The following is an 18,941-nucleotide window of genomic DNA, read 5'->3' on the forward strand; positions in this document are numbered from 1 at the left end:
ACAGTCTCCTGATATCGTGTGACCCGTTCTGTACTGCTCACTGACTGAATCGCAACTGGTGTGAAAGCAGACTCCGTAGAACTGATTATAAACAGAAGACACACGATATCAGTGGACTGCAGAAGTCGCCCTCAGCCCATTTTGTTTGCGTACCGCGAAGCGTGAGATTTTAAATCGAATCGATCTTCAAACTTATTTTGCATCGAAACGATACAATTTCGGACATGGATCCCAATCAAAACTTTATCTACTTAGTCCCCTCTACACCCCTAGAAGTTTATAATATGAATTATGGAACACCCTGTATATATTGTATAAATTTTCAGTTCAATAAACATTTTCAGTACTATTTGTTTTGGTACATACTGTATGTTGCAATATTCATTATGAACAACAACGCATTTATTTACTGTAAAGTGAGTAGTAGCGAGCTAACGCCTGCAGAATCTCTCCCTGAAACAGCGGGCCTGGGTTAAAATCCTGGTTGGGACAAATTACTTGGTTGAAGTTTTTTCTGGTGTTTATCGTCAACCCATTAAGAGTAAATGCTGGTTAACTTTCGGCGCCGGACCCTGGACTCATTTCACTGGCATTGCCATCTTCACTTCACACAGATGCTAGATAACCATAGGGTGACCGGATTCACATCGATAGAAAAGAGGACACAAAGCTTCGAAAAGAAGAACATTGTTCGAAAGAAGAGGACAGAAAATATGTACTTTGATTTAGGCTTAGGCCTATATTATACTATAAATTACGCCAATATTATATTTTCTTATAAAATATTACAGTACAGATTTAGGCTTATATCATACCTAAAAGTATGTTAATAATTATAGTAAAACTTAATAATGCTTTTACAGTTAACTACATAAGGGAACTATAATTATTAAAGAGTACAGAAAAGATCTACCCTATTTAGATTTAGATTCAGACTTAGGCCTATATTGTACTAAAGATTGTGTCAATATCTATTTTATTACAGTATATTTATGATAAAACTTAATAATATAAAATGATTTTACAGTTAACTACGTATGAAAGCCAAAGGAACTATAATTATTATCAAAACACTTAATAAGACTGCACAAAATGTGAATTTAATATTACCTTGTATGTAAAGAGAGTTATGATCGTTGGTTTAGAGCAGCGTTTCTCAAACTTTTTTCAAGTGGTGACCACTTTTTTAAGTCAGAACAGTTCCGTAGGCCACCTTACTCTTGTTCCCTTAGAAAGAAAATGTATCATTTTTGTAGCATATTTTAATACCTGTATAGTTATATTTTAAAACAGAATTAATGAATTAAAATTAATTTAATTCATTTAATTTTATATTAATATTAATTAAGTTAATGTTAATATAAAAAATCATTTTCGTTTTTTAATAAATCAAGGCTATTAGAGTTTGGATAATCTTTAACTTATTAACTAAACAAATTAAATAAATGTTAGTACTCACATTAATGATATGAATAAGCCTGCCGATTGTTGCACAGTTGTTCTATATTTGGATGTATGCTGGTAGGCTTAAGTCTGAGATCGTCGTCGTCGATTTCGGTAGCCTACTTTGCTTTTATTAGAGTTAGTGATGAAAACCCTTTCTCACACAGATACGTAAAAGTAAACTGAATTATAATCTGTAAAGCATCATTGTACAGTTCACTATATTCTCTTTTCACTTGTGATGAGGTCCAGAAATGAACCATACTTTCCGCTTGGAATTTCATTTTAAGTCCGGTGTCATTCAAGAGTTCAATTAACTGTTCTCTTTCACTCAAATGAAAGTTTATTTTCAATATCGCAGTCACGAACCCATAAAAATTTGTCATATTTACTTGGAAAATAAGTTTCAAATTGTGAATTTTGAGATGCGAACATATGTCATTGCACAATTCTTTTCAAATAACGAAATCATTTTCAACCAAAAAAGACTCTAGGGTTGGAAATAGTGAAGAAAATGCTCTGTTTTACGGAACTGACACCCGCAAAACAAGTTTCCTCTCGAACATCTTTATTTTCTCATGCACATTGAGAACAGTCAAAGAATTACCTTGTAGAGAGAGTTTTAGTTCGTTTAGTTTTGAGAATACATCTGCAAGATATGCCAAGATGTACTTAGCCACATGTCATCAGCTGATGTGCAGGGAAAAGATGGCGAGAAACACCACGTTCATAATGCTTTAAATCCCTCTTTTGTTGCTGAGAGTAGAGTGGGAAGTCGGGAGACAGGTAGGGTACCGGTAATAAATTTCATCAAATATCAGTACTGGGAGAAAAAGTGAAAAGCGATTGTCATGTGTCATTTCCAAACTCTGAGACTTTCAGCTATAGTGTGATACGCAATTCGTTTGAATTTTATTTTTTCTTCTGTCCTTTTTTAAGGACCACAAGGGCACACCTCGAGGACCACAGGTGGTCCGCGGACCATAGTTTGAGAAACGCTGGTTTAGAGTAGCCTATATTCCGTCGGTGCTGCTGCCATCTACAGAAAAATTACTTGAAAAAGGCGTCAAATCAGATAATTTCAAAATATCAGACATACAAGTTACGAAAAGGAGGACATTTCTTGAATTTTTAAAAATCCCCCCGGACCCCGGACAAAGGCCTAAGAAGGAGGACATGTCCGGATAAAAGAGGACGTCTGGTCACCCTAGATAACCATCACAGTTGACAAAGCGTCGTAAAATAAAGCAATTAAAAACATCTCTTCTACTCTCAACAAAGCAAATAACAACAACCACGTTAGTAATGAGCTCGCTGTATTTGTAATTTACATTAACGGCTGTTAGCGGGCCTGCAGGCCCAGGGCGCGGAACGTCTGGATATATTCGTACGACGCCACCACGATGGACAGCTTGAAGGTGGTGTGTCTCATCAGGTCACGCATAGCCACGTACAGCATGTGTCCCTCGAAGGGTCCGAGTCTCGTTCCTAGCAGCCATTGAGCCGCACGGCATCCCAACAGGTCGTAGGGACACAAGTCTGGACCCAGAATGACCTAAAGACATAGGCCAATTATTATTATCATCATCATCATCATCATCATCATCATCATTAGAGCATGAATATGTAGGTATTTATTTTGGTTAAAATAGGCAGGCATATTGGCACTAAAATAGTAAAAATAGGCAGTGAAATAGGCATTTATTATTCATGGAAACAGACAAAAAATAAGTATGTATATTGTTTTGGCCCTTCTATTTGCTAATCAAATTACAATATAGGGTCATTCCACGAAAGTGCGACATTTTCACGAAAAATAAAAATCTCACGAATCTCTGCTTGTCATATGTCATTTTTTTCGTTATGATCCGAATTTTTTGAATCTGATAACACTCATTGTGTAACAACACGTATGTGTGAGAAAAAGCGCCAAGAAGTCTGTGGTTTAAGAGCACGAAATTATGTACCAAAAATCACATATTTGAATGCACATATAAGGCAAATAAATCATTACTTCTGTATGTTAAATGCAATTAATAATGAAGTGCGGACCTTTGTTAATAATTACAATGCATAGAAACCGGAATATAATGATTATTTCGTGCTTGATTGCAATTATTACAAGGAAAGGTTGAGCGTTCGTCTGTCACGCTCAAATGGACATTTGTTTATATTTCTTCAAAACCATTTAATTTTTTCATGTTTCATAAATGTAAAAGTGAGAAACATCACATAACAATCACCTTCTTATATGGAGAACATTTTGATTTATGTACGTATTCTACAAGAAAAGCACGTGACACACGCAACACAATGACTGTGACACACGAACAAAAATGTTATGTTCGTGTGTCACTAAAGTTTATCCTAAAATCCAGTTACAAGTTTTGTTGTTATTGGAAGTCTTTACGTCTAAACCTAATTAGTAGTGGAATTTCAAATAGGCTACTTATTGTTGATTAAGATAATTGTGTGTGCGTGCACACACACCTGTGCGTTTTTTTTTCAATGTACATAAACTGTAAGTTAAACACTCTTGAAAATATGTGTTCCATAACTGTTGTAAGGGGGAAAGGAACTGGCCACGCTATCCCATTATCTCCTGGCCTAGTTTCCTCATGAGTGGTGCCTTCTTGGTATCACTTGTGAGGTTCACACCTGTCTTTGGACAGACTAAACAACAACTGTTGTAAAAATATAGTATGTAGGCCTAAAATTAGCATAAGACAATTTATGCCTAAAGTTCGTATAAAATATTTATTATTTTTTTAATTCCTTGAATTAAAAACTTAAAAAATTGGTTTATGTTAATTTATTTCATATTAAAAACACGCTTATGCAGTACATTTATATCGTAAATAGATAGCCACCATACTAGGCCTGTGTATAAATAAATTGGTGTAATTATTTGCACATTAGGTAAATGGTACTAAATTTCTGATATTAATTTAAAATCGTTTTATTTAATAACATTAATTAATTTACCCTAGGTATCATTTAGCAATTCTAAAAGTTAGGCCTTTTTAAATCTATATTAGTTTTTCTATTGATATAAATATTAATACATTTTGAACATTTTTTGATAGTATTTTCAAGAATTTGAGTTGGGTTTTTTCCGAGGTTTTATCCAACCATAAGGCGAATGTCAGGTAATCTATGGCGAATTCTCGGCCTCATCTCGCCAAATACCATTTTGCTATCACCAATCCCATTGACACTAAATAACCTAGTGGTTGATACAGTGTCGTTAAATGACCAAGTAAAAAAAAAAGACGTTAAATATAGGCTACATATGAAGTTACAAAATCTTGTGGTGGCGAAGAATTTAAAGTGTCTGTGATGTCCAAGGAAGGGAAGTACTACAAATGCTTGACATATTGGTATATTCGTCACATGACATTACACAGGAAATATCACCACATATGGTTGTAAACAACCCTGGATATTTTAAACTTAAAAGTGTATTTTAGTGTAATCTAGTGTTGTTTTGTATAATAAGAACTGTAGGCATAGTCTTCCACAAGAAGTGATGTATTTATAGTGCATTTAAAACAATTAGTAACCAACATGACAGAAATGTTCGTGTGTCACAACACATTTGCAATATTTTGTTCCTTAATGGCACTGTAATTTTTTTTTAAAGTTCGTGATTTAGCAGTTACATGTACTACACAAGTGTCTTTAATTGTTTGGAAAATAACTGAATTCATTTATGTCATTTGGCACAATAATATGAACATTTTCCATTTTGGTAATAAATCTAGTGGCAAGAAAATGTTCGTGTGTCACACCATACAATATTTAATATTTTTTGCATTATTAATTATTCCTTTTCATTAAGAATTTTTCTTTATATTTAGGAATACTTATGTTAAAAGACAGTAATGTCTTTTTCATGAATTACTAAGTATTTAATTAAATATCCTGTGAAGATCATAGTTAGGTACTTAAAAAATGTTACGTGTGTCACTTTGGAATAGTGTTAATTACTATAGTACATTTTATTAAATGATTAACATTTTCGGCATTAAGATGCCATCTTCAGATCAATAGTTACGCTCAAAGGAACATGCTAAATACATGGAACAACATATAATATGCAGAAATATACAATATGGATAAAATCAAGAAATAAATTATTCAATAATATAAAGTAACTATGTTAATCATTTAATAAAATGTACTATAGTAATTAACACTATATTGTAATTTGATTAGCAAATAGATGGCCCAAAACAATATACATACTTATAGTTATTCCTGCTTATCGGCAAACTTCTACTATCATTATGAAAAAGACAAAAAATAGACAAATACTTAATAAACTATCACATACGGTACTCACTTTCCTTGGTTACTCGTACATGTCACAACAAGATGCTTTTTTAAGTTGTCAACTTTTGTAGTGAGTGGCCTGTGAGAGAGAACGTTTTTCATGGTGGAAAAAAGAGCTTTCTAATTCTACTGAAGTGATTGGAGCAAACTTAAAACAACTTATTTCAGAAGGACTGTCTCTACTTTCTTTCAGAGATTGGGAAAAACCGACTGTGTATTGTCTCAAAAAGAGGGGTGTGAGAAAGGATTAGAGACTTCAAAGTATGCGTGACTTGTGCGTGCAAGCGACAACAGTAACGGGAGCTGGAGACTTGCTTTTAATACTTCCCTCATCCCCTTTCTTTCGCTGGTAAACCCCGAGGTGACCTGAACACTGATGATTATATTGTTTAAACATCTTTGTTAAGTGACATAAAATATGGAATCGGTAGGGAGAAAAGTTTACGACTTCTTGGAAACATGTATTGCTGGAGAATAAGATTCTCAGCAAATATTTGTGTGGGGTGAATATATATTTTTAATTTGACAAACCGTTCTTTTTTGTTTCTTGATATAATTTTTATGTGCGGTTCATTTTAAATGCATTAAAATATATAAAATGTACAATAACGATATAAAAAGACTTAAAAAAAAGGTATTTAACCTTAAAATAGGCAAGGGGAGCTAAAATAGGCAAAAAAGGCAAAATAAAATTTGGGCCTATCGTCCCCAAATGTGTGGAAACGTGTTTATCTCTAATAGGTCTTTCATACATACAATCAGTTTAAAAAAGGCATTTTTCCTGACATCCGGGCTCCATCATCATCACCATCATCATCATCATCATCATGTAGCTTTCAGGCAGTTAGGCCACTGCACTGTAGACCTGTACCTATCTCAGAAGCGATTTGTTTGTCATTCAACCGTCGCATGATTTCCAGTTTCCGCCAAGATGTCACCGGCACAGGTTCACTTTTACGGGAATATTAAGCAGCATTATACGATGAAAGAGTAATGGAACGGAGAAAAATTCTCTCCGTTCCATTAATCTTTCATCGTATGATGACGCAGAATATCTGCATGGAAATATCATATGTACTTCGGTACATTAAAATAATATATTAAGCAGCATTATCAAATACGATCACAGCACCTTTAGAAGTGTTCGGCAACATTTGCTCCGCAAACCACTTCTCATAAATTTTACCGGTCATTTCGTCGTGGGCATCTGCCATGTTTTTGCGACACAAAAATGTTAGCTCAGCATTTCGAACGAATCCATGTTCATAACCCGCGTGAACCAAAGAGAATCGCGCCCCTCAGCCTTTTGGAGGTTTTCAAGTCCTGAACTCACCTCCTCTATAGGTGCCTGCCGCGCACTTTCCACCTTCGTGTCCCTCCATTGTTTAGTTACACTGAGACCGACATTTACTCAACATTTTTCTGTGTAAATTATAGGTATATTTTGTGCCCGAATACGTTTTAACTCCCGTAGGTATCTGTGCCTCCAAGTAATAATTTCATCGGTTTTGATGAAAGCAGCTTTATTACAGACTGATTATTTAGTCCTGACAGCTCAGCGACGCGAAAGAGGGGAAGTAATAGGAGTAGTGGGGAGAGTTCCGGAGTAGAGATAGGAATGAGCCGTCAGTAAAGAAATTCAGTACAGTTGCTGTACTGAAAACACAACGCTATACCGCATGCGTGACATCCGATCGCTCGGAATGCAGGCGACAGACTAACCTGAACACCCCTAGGCGTAACTTAATGGACTCGCCTGACCCAGGCGCACATTGTCGGCGACTGTCAGGACTAAATAATTGTACTCCACCTTTTCTTAGGTACCTGAAACCTACGTCATGCAACAAATGATACAACATACTGGGTGTTCATTTCAAAGTGTGTCATGACGTCACTGTTGCTGAGTCACCGATTTGAAGCGAGTTTCACCTTATAGGCTATGTCAGAGAAGTTTCCTATTATTCAAGGCGTTCAATCTGAACTTGAGAACGTGTACGGTATAACTTGAACGTCGCAGCAACAGAGGCGGTCTGTACGGTCTGTGTGCTACCATAACCTCATAACCTCTTTCGAGCTGTGTTTTGCGCGGGCAAGTCGCACAGAGGGTATTTGTTATCATCTGTTGCGTACGGCAACATTCCACAACACAAATCAAATGCTCCGTGTCCATGTTGACCGTCGAAGTTAATGTCAACAAATACGCAAGTAATCGTCTTAACCCTATCCCCATATCCCGATAGTACGTGTTTCCAAACAGTTCATATTCCTGCCACTACTGGCGTTACCGTACGTATCGGTACGTACTCTTTAGAATGAACGCCGTACTTGCTAGGCAACTTCTCTCGCTCATAGGTGATACGCCTCTGCGGAAGTGTAGGAAAATTGGATTCTCTAGGCTCATCGGCTTGCCACATGACGGCATACAGTGAGCCATGACACGATTTGAACTGAACACCCAGTAGTCCTGGAAAATTGTGACAAAGAATCGTTTTCATTTACTCTTGTCAGAATTACGTTTAGTGTCGGAGGTATGTTTGCAAATAAAAGAAAATGAACCATTCGACGTACCCCAGTCTGCACAATAACATCAAATTTAATTTGATTCGCGTTTTTCTGCTGTCCTATTTTTTTTCCTTGGAGGAAGTTCGCAGAGAACCCTGTTTTCATTCCTTCCTTATAGCATATATTGTTCTCCCGGAATAACCTGTCGCTTTAGCAGTTTCTCTAACCGAGCTACTCACATTCATTGTTTAAAAAAATAGTCCAGGACGTTCACAACGATGACTGCGTTCCTTCCCCTAAGTTTACGTATGGAACGTTTCATAATTTGAGAGTCCATTTTACACTCTGATATTTCATAGGCCTATATCTTATTCTATCTTGCATAAGTTTTATCTTAAGAAACTCTAAGCACGAGCACTAACACACATTAAATTACTCTTCTCACTTGTATATAATTGGATATATTACACTATAAAAATACTCGTGACCGTCTCAATATTGAAATGTGTAATCCGCGACTTCGAATGTGTGTATGTTGTACGATAGCTACAACTTTGAGCTAACTCAGCGCGTCAGAACAGATATCTACCCTTTCCTAACTAGAACTAAATGAGCTACAGACTTGGGGTTTGTTTTAAAAATAACTTCCATCTTCGAAGGACATTTCTTCCGCTTTGACCTCATGTTCAGTCAACATCAAGAAAAGGTTTCCGCTGGCTGAGTCTTTCTTGTTTTCGTGTAAAAATTTCTGACTAAGGCTGAAAAGAACGAGACATTCTGCAGTTTCTTATCATTCAAATGTAGATTTTAACTTACGTACGTGGAGAGTGAATATTTCTTTACTAAGAGTGTAAAGGAAAAGTTTCTAACAGATTTAATATAGGATTTATGATATGATATATCTCGCGCAACGAAGATTTCCTCTATATTGACATTTCAACCCGTAATTACTTCGTAAGACATTTTTAATCAACCCCAACAAATGCAGCTTCAAATTCTGTACGTAAATATAACTTATATCCATGTGTTTTAATCGATTAATAAGGAAGGAGACGAATAGATCCCATTCTCTGCTCTACTGCAATTTAAGGTCCAAATACTGTATAGTAGTACAATAAAACCTTGCTAAAACGTACCTTCTATAAAAAAAGGAAACCTGCACAAAGAAAAATAAATTTGGGAACGGAATGATTTCCTATGTAAAATAATAATTTAAAACGGAAAACTGCCTAACGCGAAAACGGAATCATTTTTGGGCTAAAACGGATAATTTTAAGCATAACTGTTGCTAAATTCTTTCAAACCATTTTTAATTTTGCGATAATACTGTACGAAGCATGACATAATTTTTTCTGTGACTGTACATGCAATGATCTGGAAGACTTTCGCTATTCTTTGTCAGGCGTTGGGGGTGAAGCTTCTCTAACCACGTCACTATTCTGTGCTTATTGTCAAGGACTCGGGCAAGTTACTTCGTCCAACCTTCTTGCTTTTTCTTTCATTTATTTTCAGTTTTGTGCTAACAATTCAATACAGTGATAAAGGACAGTGCGAATAGAATAAAACTGTGAATAATTGTAGTGTAGTGTCAATTTAGCTTCACATTTCCATTTATTTATTCTGAGTTTTGTGTTAATATGCCAATACAGTGTTAAATAACAGTGCGAATAAAGCAAAACTGTGCGATTTAATAAAAAAAAAGCCTAGATGACCAGTTCTAACATGGAAGAGTGGCTTCATAATTTTAATGGAGCAATGAAACGTCAAGGTCGTAAGGTCATACTGTTTTCAGACAATGCTACCTGCCATCCAAGGATTGATTTGTCTAACGTGAAGTTAATATATGTTCCATCAAGCACAACTTCAGTTACACAACCGATGGATCGGGGCGCAATTTACACTCTGAATTGATGCAGGACGCGAAGGAAATCCTACAACGTTCCCTTAAAAAAATATCGCGGCAATGCAAAGAAATGAGGGGGGGCCAAGAAACTAGGGCGCAGAAAGAGGGAGAGAAAGAGACTGCAATTAAGTAAGTTAATAATTATGAAAATAAAATTCACTTTGCATGTACTGCAGTAACTTTTATTTAAAATATTATTTCTTCATGTGTTCCTCCTACAGTGAGCATATTGCAGTAGTCTATTCTTAGTTTTGCCAAAACTCAACCCTTTGTAAAACGAAAACCTGTGAAAACGGAAAAAAAATCTGGAACGATCGCGTTTCGTTTTAGGGAAGTTTTATTGTAGTAGGCCTATAGTCCAGCAACATGCATTTAAAAGTGCGCAGAAACCAAATGCTCATACCGGTCAGACTGGAGCGGGAATTAAGTCATGTAAAATAATGACGTCATACGCGAGTCGACAACGGAAACGATGTTTTGAATGTTACCTGGCTGTAGTCGGAAAATTCGGATTATTCATCGATATGGTAATATACAATTACATTTCCTTATAGAATCCAATGCCTGCCATTATAATAAATAATTTATCCTTAATAGACTATATCGAAAAATTCAGATATCTTGGAGCAACAGTAACAAATATAAATGACACTCGGGAGGAAATTAAACGCAGAATAAATATGGGAAATGCGTGTTATTATTCGGTTGTCATCTAGTCTTCTGTCAAAAAATCTGAAAGCTAGAATTTATAAAACAGTTATATTACCGGTTGTTCTGTATGGTTTTGAAACTTGGACTCTCACTTTGGGAGAGGAACAGAGGTTAAGGGTGTTTGAGAATAAGGTTCTTAGGAAAATATTTGGGGCTAAGAGGGATGAAGTTACAGGAGAATGGAGAAAGTTGCACAACGGAGAGCTGCACGCATTGTATTCTTCACCTGACATAATTAGGAACGTAAAATCCAGACGTTCGAGATGGGCAGGACATGTAGCACGTACGGGCGAATCCAGAAATGCATATAGAGTGTTAGTTGGGAGGCCGGAGGGAAAAAGACCTTTGGGGAGGCCGAGACGTAGGTGGGAAGATAATATTAAAATGGATTTGAGGGAGGCGGGATATGATGATAGAGACTGGATTAATCTTGCTCAGGATAGGGACCAATGGCGGGCTTATATGAGGGCGGCAATGAACCTCCGGGTTCCTTAAAAGCCAATAAGTAAGTAAGTAAGTAGGACTATATCGAATGATTGTGGAGAGTTCGCGCGTTGCAATAAGAATACCAATCTCCATGTGAGTCAGCACATCCAGGCACGGAAACTTATCTTATGAAATATATACTGTACATTTAAACACAAGTTCCTTCCATAACACAACCACAGCGCAATGTAAACAAACCGAACAATGACGCAAATATGGCGGCGTGCGAAGACTTGACTTATCGACATACGTCTCTGTTGCGCTCGAGTGGCTAAAACTTGTATAAGCATTTGTTTTGACATTATTAGCACGGTGGAAGAAAAAAAATATTTTTTTATCTGCTCCCATGAGAATATTTGCTTGTGTAAAACACTGAATCTGTGATCTCCAAGCCTTTTGACCACTTGTCTCACTCTGAGTCAAGTGGTCAACAGCCTTGGAGCTCACATATTCAGTTGTACCGGGGATGACCGTGGACGTTTTATATTCAAACCTGTAGCGCCGCAAGCGTAGAGAGTGGCGGAACCAGGAAATACAGTATTGGTAGCGTGAGCAGCAACCAGACAGAGGCGGTGATGACAAGTTTGATGGACAGCGGGTACGCCGGATCCATCAGCCACATGGCGCGCAGGTCGCTCACGAAAGGCGCTAAGAAGTCAGCCAGGCGCTCCCACAAAGACGTGTGGCCGCGTCGTCGCCAGCTCCTGTGGTGCCTCCGGAGGTATGGACGCATGGCGCACTGCGACGGAAGAAAAATAGCATAATATGCAATATGAGCTACCACTTCATCTTCATTAATACCTGCTATAGCCTACTATTACTGATATCGTCGAGCTAGTCTAGTCTATAGAGCAGGCCTGCACAAGGTTTGCGCTCTCCGAATCGGCTCACAGCTCGCGAGCGGAATGCAGATATGGGCTGCGCTCTGTATAAGGCTGGACTGGAAGAAGGGGTGATCTCGTATAAAATGTCATTAATAGCAGGAAATTTTCCCTGGATCTATTTAAATGCTTCAATTTTAAGATTCATCCCTTTGAAGGGAGTAACGGGCTAGCGGCGTGGTAGAGGGCTGGCCTCGCATTCGGAAGGTCCGGGGTTCTATCCCAGGGGCCGGTAATCCTAACTGAGGTTTTCCATGGTTTCCTCATTTATTTCCAGGCAAATGCCGGGATTGTACCTCTTGAAAGTCCTGCCATGGACGACGATTCTTCTCTTAATCCTTTCATATGTGTGAGTGAATGCTGTGCAATGTCTTAAATAATAAAATAAATATATATAAATTTCAATCATAAGACACATCTGTTTGCAAATATTTATTTGCTATATGAATATGGAATATATTAACGTTTTCGCCTTATTGGGCATCATCAGATATAATAAAATATGTAATCTGAACATTGATCAAATTGAGCAAATAACAAATGAGCAATATATTATACATGGTGTTGGATCTTTGTTTTGTTTTCAGTACACGATTGAAAATTCTACACGTATAATTACAACCAATCGACAACATAAGATCCATCAGTCACAACACAACATCAACATTGTACACAGTACCTCAAGACATTTCATTCTTCGAACATTGTGAATTTTAATTAATTCTCTTTTAAGCTAATATATTTTATTCATTTGTATTCACAATTTATTTTAACATTACTGATAATTCGTATAATTCTAATTGATTAATTTGTATTTATACTGTAACATGAGTTATATGTATACACAATCAAATTCAGTTTTAAAAGTTTGCATCACATTGAAATTAATTATCCTCCAATTTTATTTATAGTTTTATACATAAAGCTCATGAAGATCCAACACCATGTATAATATATTGCTCATTTGTTATTTGCTCAATTTGATCAATGTTCAGATTACATATTTTATTATATCTGATGATGCCCAATAAGGCGAAAACGTTAATATATTCCATATTCATATAGCAAATAAATTTTTGCAAACAGATGTATCTTATGATTGAAAAAATATATATATTTATTTTATTATATTACTAGACATATCTGAAAATATAAAATGAATTGTAAATGTCTTAAATGTTTGTGTTGTATCGGAAATGGCCCCGGCATTGAGCTGGTCCCTCATCCGGGGAGGCCCTTCATGTCCTTGTGTGGTCAAATAACGTATGTATGTGGTCCATAGCTTAATTCCTCTCCCGACAGGTCGCGGCCCTGTAAGGCCCGGGTGGCGTGGGTCGTGTAAATGCACCTAGAAGGTAGAGGTTGAACTGAGAGAAAGAAGAAGAAGAAGAAGAAGAAGAAGAAGGAGGAGGAGGAAGTAAAATTACTTTACTTTGAGGTACAAGGGGTTGATGTAGGTTTTCTTCCCTGGTTCTAGTGCTTGTCGTTTTATTTTATAACACTTATCTCGAACGCGACTGTCCCATTCGCACAGAAAGCAGCAAAATTTTGTGTAGCCTAATTGTATTCCAAGAAGCAATACTACAACCTTCAAATCCCCACATTTATAAACCATTCGTAATTTGAATATTATCATTAAAGCAAACTTTAAAGAAATACACGTCTTACACACAATACTAACACCACGGAAATCTCCTGGTAAATGACGCAGTAAATAGCGAATCTGTTTCTCCCCCTCCAAATGGAACCGAAAAGGGCAATAAACCAATTTCTGCTTCTAGAAGACATTTTGACAAGGTGGTCTATTGCAAAATATAAATTACAGTATTGTAATTAAAGCTTACAGTGAAAGAAATACACATTTCAAGTAAAATCATGTAAACTTAAGCAAATTCATACTGCGAACCTATTTCCCCCCTCCAAATAGAATTATAAATGCTTCTAACAAGGTGGCCTACTTATACTAATATTGTTTTCACATAATGGGTCGCCACATTTGTAAAACAAAATAGTTATACATGAAATACGGTGATTTTTAAATAGAATGCATATAAAATTAATTATATTGTGCATCTCGAAAACCAGAACTGATGGAATATTCTGATTGTTATTTTTTTAATTCAGGAGGTCGAAATTAGTAAGAATTTGTTAGCTTTATGTCTGGTGCAAAATGGCTGTTGAACAGTGTGATTAATGGTTCAGTTTCTTTTCCGAGATTTCCTCCAACTGTAAGGCGAATGTCAAATAATCTCATAGAAAATCCTTGGTATCATCTCGTCAAAATACCACAATCACCAATTCCACAGCGCCAAGTAACCACTTAATATTATATAGCGTCGATCAATAGCCGAATTAAAAATAATACATGGACGGAGTTCTTTTTCTCTCTTCCTGTTTGTTACATAATGATAATAATTCTGTAGCTAAAGAAATATGCATTTTGCACCGCATCGTGAATAATGTATAAAGTATATGTATCTAATGCCTACTAACTTCACTTGCATAATTCCGCTTCCGCATATTACGGATAGACGGCAGGACTCTGACGCCACTTCGGCGGGACACGCCATGCATGAAGTGAATCTGTGGAGAGTTATGTCATGTACCTGGGTGAGTGTATGTGTAATTGTTCGTTTAAGTGTAGTGTATGGAATGAGTGGTGATAAAGATGAAAAAGGGAGAAGGGGAAACCCAGTGACGGCAAATAGCCTACTCCTGTATTTCTGATCTCACCGGGAATGAAACCTTGGCCGGCTAGTCTGAAGGCAGACGCGCAACCACAGAGCTAAGTCGGCGGGCGCTTCGTAAATCAAATAACACATATACAATTGCATCACTTTGTTATTGAACATTTTACCTGTTACACGCTGTTGGTTTTCAACAGAGATCCTAAGGTACTTCCCCACACATCAGCTGGATCATGGTCGTTGCAGCATGTGACTCCCAAGAATATCATCACTTGTGTGAACACCGCCTATGGGCAGCAAACTCCTGTAACAAATTGGGGCCCAATATTTTCATTGCAGTTGTCACACAATGGTACAGACCGATTATTTAGTCCTGACAGCTCAGCGACGCGAAAGAGGGGAAGTAATAGGAGTAGTGGGGAGAGTTCCGGAGTAGAGATAACAGTGAGCCGTCATTAAAGAAATGCAGTACAGCTTAACTGTACTGGAAACATAATGATCTACCGCATGCGTGACATCCGATAGCTCTGAAAACAAGCGACTGACTAACCTGAACACCCCTTGGCGTAACTTAATGGACTCGCCTGACCCAGGCGCACATTGTAGGCTACTGTCAGGACTAAATAATCGTACTGTAAATATAGGTATCAGTGGCGCCAACTTACTGTTCTCCAACCAGAAGTTAAACCGTGAAAGGAATGTGCTTACTGTTCCGTATCTATTGGAGCGAAGTAGATAGATAATATTAGAGTTACAACGTCAGTTTAAAAATCATGCGCTCTCCTGCGCATGTTATTTCCTGTATGGAGGGATTACAATACCAGGAGATTAACAGTGATCTAATTTTGTAACTAGGATAGTATAAAAATGTATATATCAGTGTTATGGTTTGTGCTTTGAGAAATAGCCAATAGAGATACGAGTACCCACGTGTGTGACCTTATGACACCTTATGACATCTTATGACATCAACATTCATCCACAGCATCACCCCTCTTCGTTTCATTCCCTGGAGACTTCCTCGTGGTTGGAGTACAGTATATGGGCCCGTGGGACCCGAGCCTACCAAATAATTTGTCGTGTTATTATTATTATTATTATTATTATTATTATTAACGCTGTCATCATTATCACATCGTCGTCTCATTTTAGGTGAATGATTCATTAAAATCAGTGAATAAAGATTTTTAAATACGTAAGTTAAAGTAAGGAAGCATTGTTGGCCCTTGTATACAAACAGTTAGCTAGTTAATAACAACTAGGGGAAGGATTTTGATGCATTGGATTTTTTTTTTTTTTTTTTTTTTTTTTTTTTTTTTTTTTTTTTTTTTGAGGGCTATACATTGTTCAGTTAGTTATAAATGCATTTTAGCGGAAAAGGATCTTATCCATGCAAATTTGTTGTTGCATTTATTTGCATTTTTTGTCTATTTTGTGATTGATATATTGCATTTTTTTGTGGATTTTATAGCATTTTAGTACTTATTTCAACCATTGTTACATACTATTTGGCATTTTATGCATTTTCGCGAGGAAATGTGCATTTTTGAAAGGCAATTTACTTTTCTTGTTTTTACCAATACGAAAATTGACTTGTACCTCCATTTTATGAAACGAGTAAGTTATTCTGCATCCCCCACTTTGCAACTTCATAGGAGCATTATGTTTCACATATGGGAAAAATTGTATTGTAAAATATGCGTGTCAGAATTGGAGCTGAAATAAGGTTTTGTGTGGATCAACACGTGAATAGAAGGAAGCACAAAATAGATCTACAACGAATTCAAGACGAAAAGCAAGTGGTTCAACAAATGTTACTTGTCAAGCATGTCCTTCGTGTTCTCCTTTTTTTTTTCGCAGAACTCTGCAATGTTTTAATTTCTGCTGCTATTCCACTGTTGAAAGTGAATGATCTGAAGTTCCGTGAGTTCCTAGAAAAACATACTGGGAAAGCTATACCCAACTATTCAACACTAAGAAAAATTATATGGAGGAAATTCTACGAAAAAACAATAGAAGAGATTAGGGGTAAAAAATTTCGGTATGTATGGACGAAACTATAGATTCACAAAGACGACGCTATGTGGCTAATGTTGTTGTAGATACAATGGAAGAAAATGTTTCAGGTGAAATTTTCTTAATAAATTATAAATAACTAGGAAAACTGAAACAATTAGTAAAGTGCAAATCAAGCTTTCAGGTATAACTCCCTGTAAAGTTGATTTGAATAATTTGGAGGGAAAAATTGTTCCGGAGCCGGGTATTGAACCCGGGACCTTTGGTTAAACGTAGCAATGCTCTACCAACTGAGCTACCCAGGACCTCTACCAGACATCAATCCAATTTTTCCCTCTATATCCACAGACTTCAAAGTGGGCTAACAACCGTCAAGCAACAAACATTGAGTGCACATAAACTGTCAGAAAAAGTGAGTGGGGAAATGGAAAGGCTGTATTGAAGAAAATGATACTGATTTCTTAGCAAAAAATAAAGGATTTCATGTGCTGTCTTCAATTACTGATGTTCTGCACAGTGAAAATTTTTCTGTAGGAGAACTGCCAGGGGACTTAGAAACCAGTGATATAGTTTTTATTTTAAATATTCACCTTTAGTATCGGTAGAAGTGGAAAGGAGTTTCTCGATGTACAAGTCATTGTTGAAAGACAATCGACAATCGTTCTCCTTTGACAATCTACAACAGTTGTAATGCAGGACTAAAAAAAAGTGAACATCTGGTATTTATTGTTTGTGTAAAATGTGAATTTTCTAAATATCCTATAGCATTTATTTATTTTTAGTGCATTATTGCATTGTTTATAATGCATTTTTTTGTATTTCATTGTGTATTAAAATCCTTGCCCTAATAATAACAGTCAACTAATGTTTTTAATACACAGAGAAACCGGTATTGATACAATCTAACAGTTTATTCATTCACAAGCTAAGAAGTTCTGTAACAACCTAGAAAATGTTCCAGACGCTATCTACTACTCTCTCGGAAGGAAATCCACATTTCCCCCCAGAATCAAGAGCCGACTTCCAATGGACCTCATATTATAATCAAAATTTATCATCACACCAACCTATGTTTAGAATTATTTATTAACAATTATTTTTGTTCATTGAGGAGTCCAATCTAGGCTGCCCTCAATTCAGTGTCATGTATTGTATTTAGAAATGATCTGTATAGCGCTAAATGCGCTGACCGATCAATAAATTATTTTAAAAAATGTTTTTAAATTTTAAATCAAACAGAATACATCTTAAGAGAAAAGTAACAATGAACAGTTTAATTTTTCTTCGTTGAGTAGCGGTGCTTAGTAAATAAAAGAACGAAAGAATCAGTTTACTTTAATTTTAGTTTTCGCGAACGTCGCTGTGCGATTAACTATTTAATGTGATTGTGATGTGATTTTCTTGTGCTGTCAATCAAGATCAGAGATAAAATTTTAATTAAAAGACCGCGGATAGATCCTATCCAACGTGAGTGGGAACCCAACGATCATCGACAACCATCCTGTTCCGATACAATGGATTTGAATTACGTTAAAAAATCGGCCGATGAATAAAGTTCGTCCTCACATATTTAAAAAATTTGTGGTTTTGTCGTGCGAAAGCGAAATAAAGGTTGCTGGTAAGAATATAATTTTCAAAAAATTGATGGCAGGACAAACATCCGTGGATTTTGTACGATGAACACAAAAAAGTGGTATATTTCGTAAAGTATGCAAGGAAGCTAGCGATTAAAAAAACTATTAAATTTCTCCACCAAAGCGGACTCCTTTTTTCATTTCCTCCGGCTTTTCCAACTGGAAACATGCCTTAAGAAAATTTAGTTTTCATGAAATATCCCAGTGCCACAAAGAATCATGTGTTTACAGTACGTACCGTTTGTCGTCTCGTGTAATATACAGCCATGGACTTTGTGAAAACTGTAACTAATAAAAGAACTGAGTGTATAATATTTCAAAATAATAAATTTAGCAAACAATA

At 36.4% G+C, this 18,941-nt stretch overlaps 1 protein-coding gene across 1 annotated transcript; it reads right to left on the reverse strand.

Moving 5' to 3' along the window:
* Positions 1-2,618: 2,618 nt before the first annotated feature.
* LOC138697107 (uncharacterized) lies at positions 2,619-15,246 on the reverse strand. Its single transcript, XM_069822697.1, has 3 exons — positions 15,119-15,246; positions 11,874-12,119; positions 2,619-2,998 (listed from the first exon to the last, which is right to left on the reverse strand). Exons 2-3 carry the CDS (start codon positions 12,111-12,113, stop codon positions 2,786-2,788), a joined length of 453 nt encoding a protein of 150 aa, XP_069678798.1. The 5' UTR covers positions 12,114-12,119; positions 15,119-15,246; the 3' UTR covers positions 2,619-2,785.
* Positions 15,247-18,941: the final 3,695 nt, after the last annotated feature.

This window comes from Periplaneta americana, chromosome 3 (assembly GCF_040183065.1).
Source record: "Periplaneta americana isolate PAMFEO1 chromosome 3, P.americana_PAMFEO1_priV1, whole genome shotgun sequence".
Taxonomy (NCBI): Eukaryota; Metazoa; Arthropoda; class Insecta; order Blattodea; family Blattidae; genus Periplaneta; species Periplaneta americana.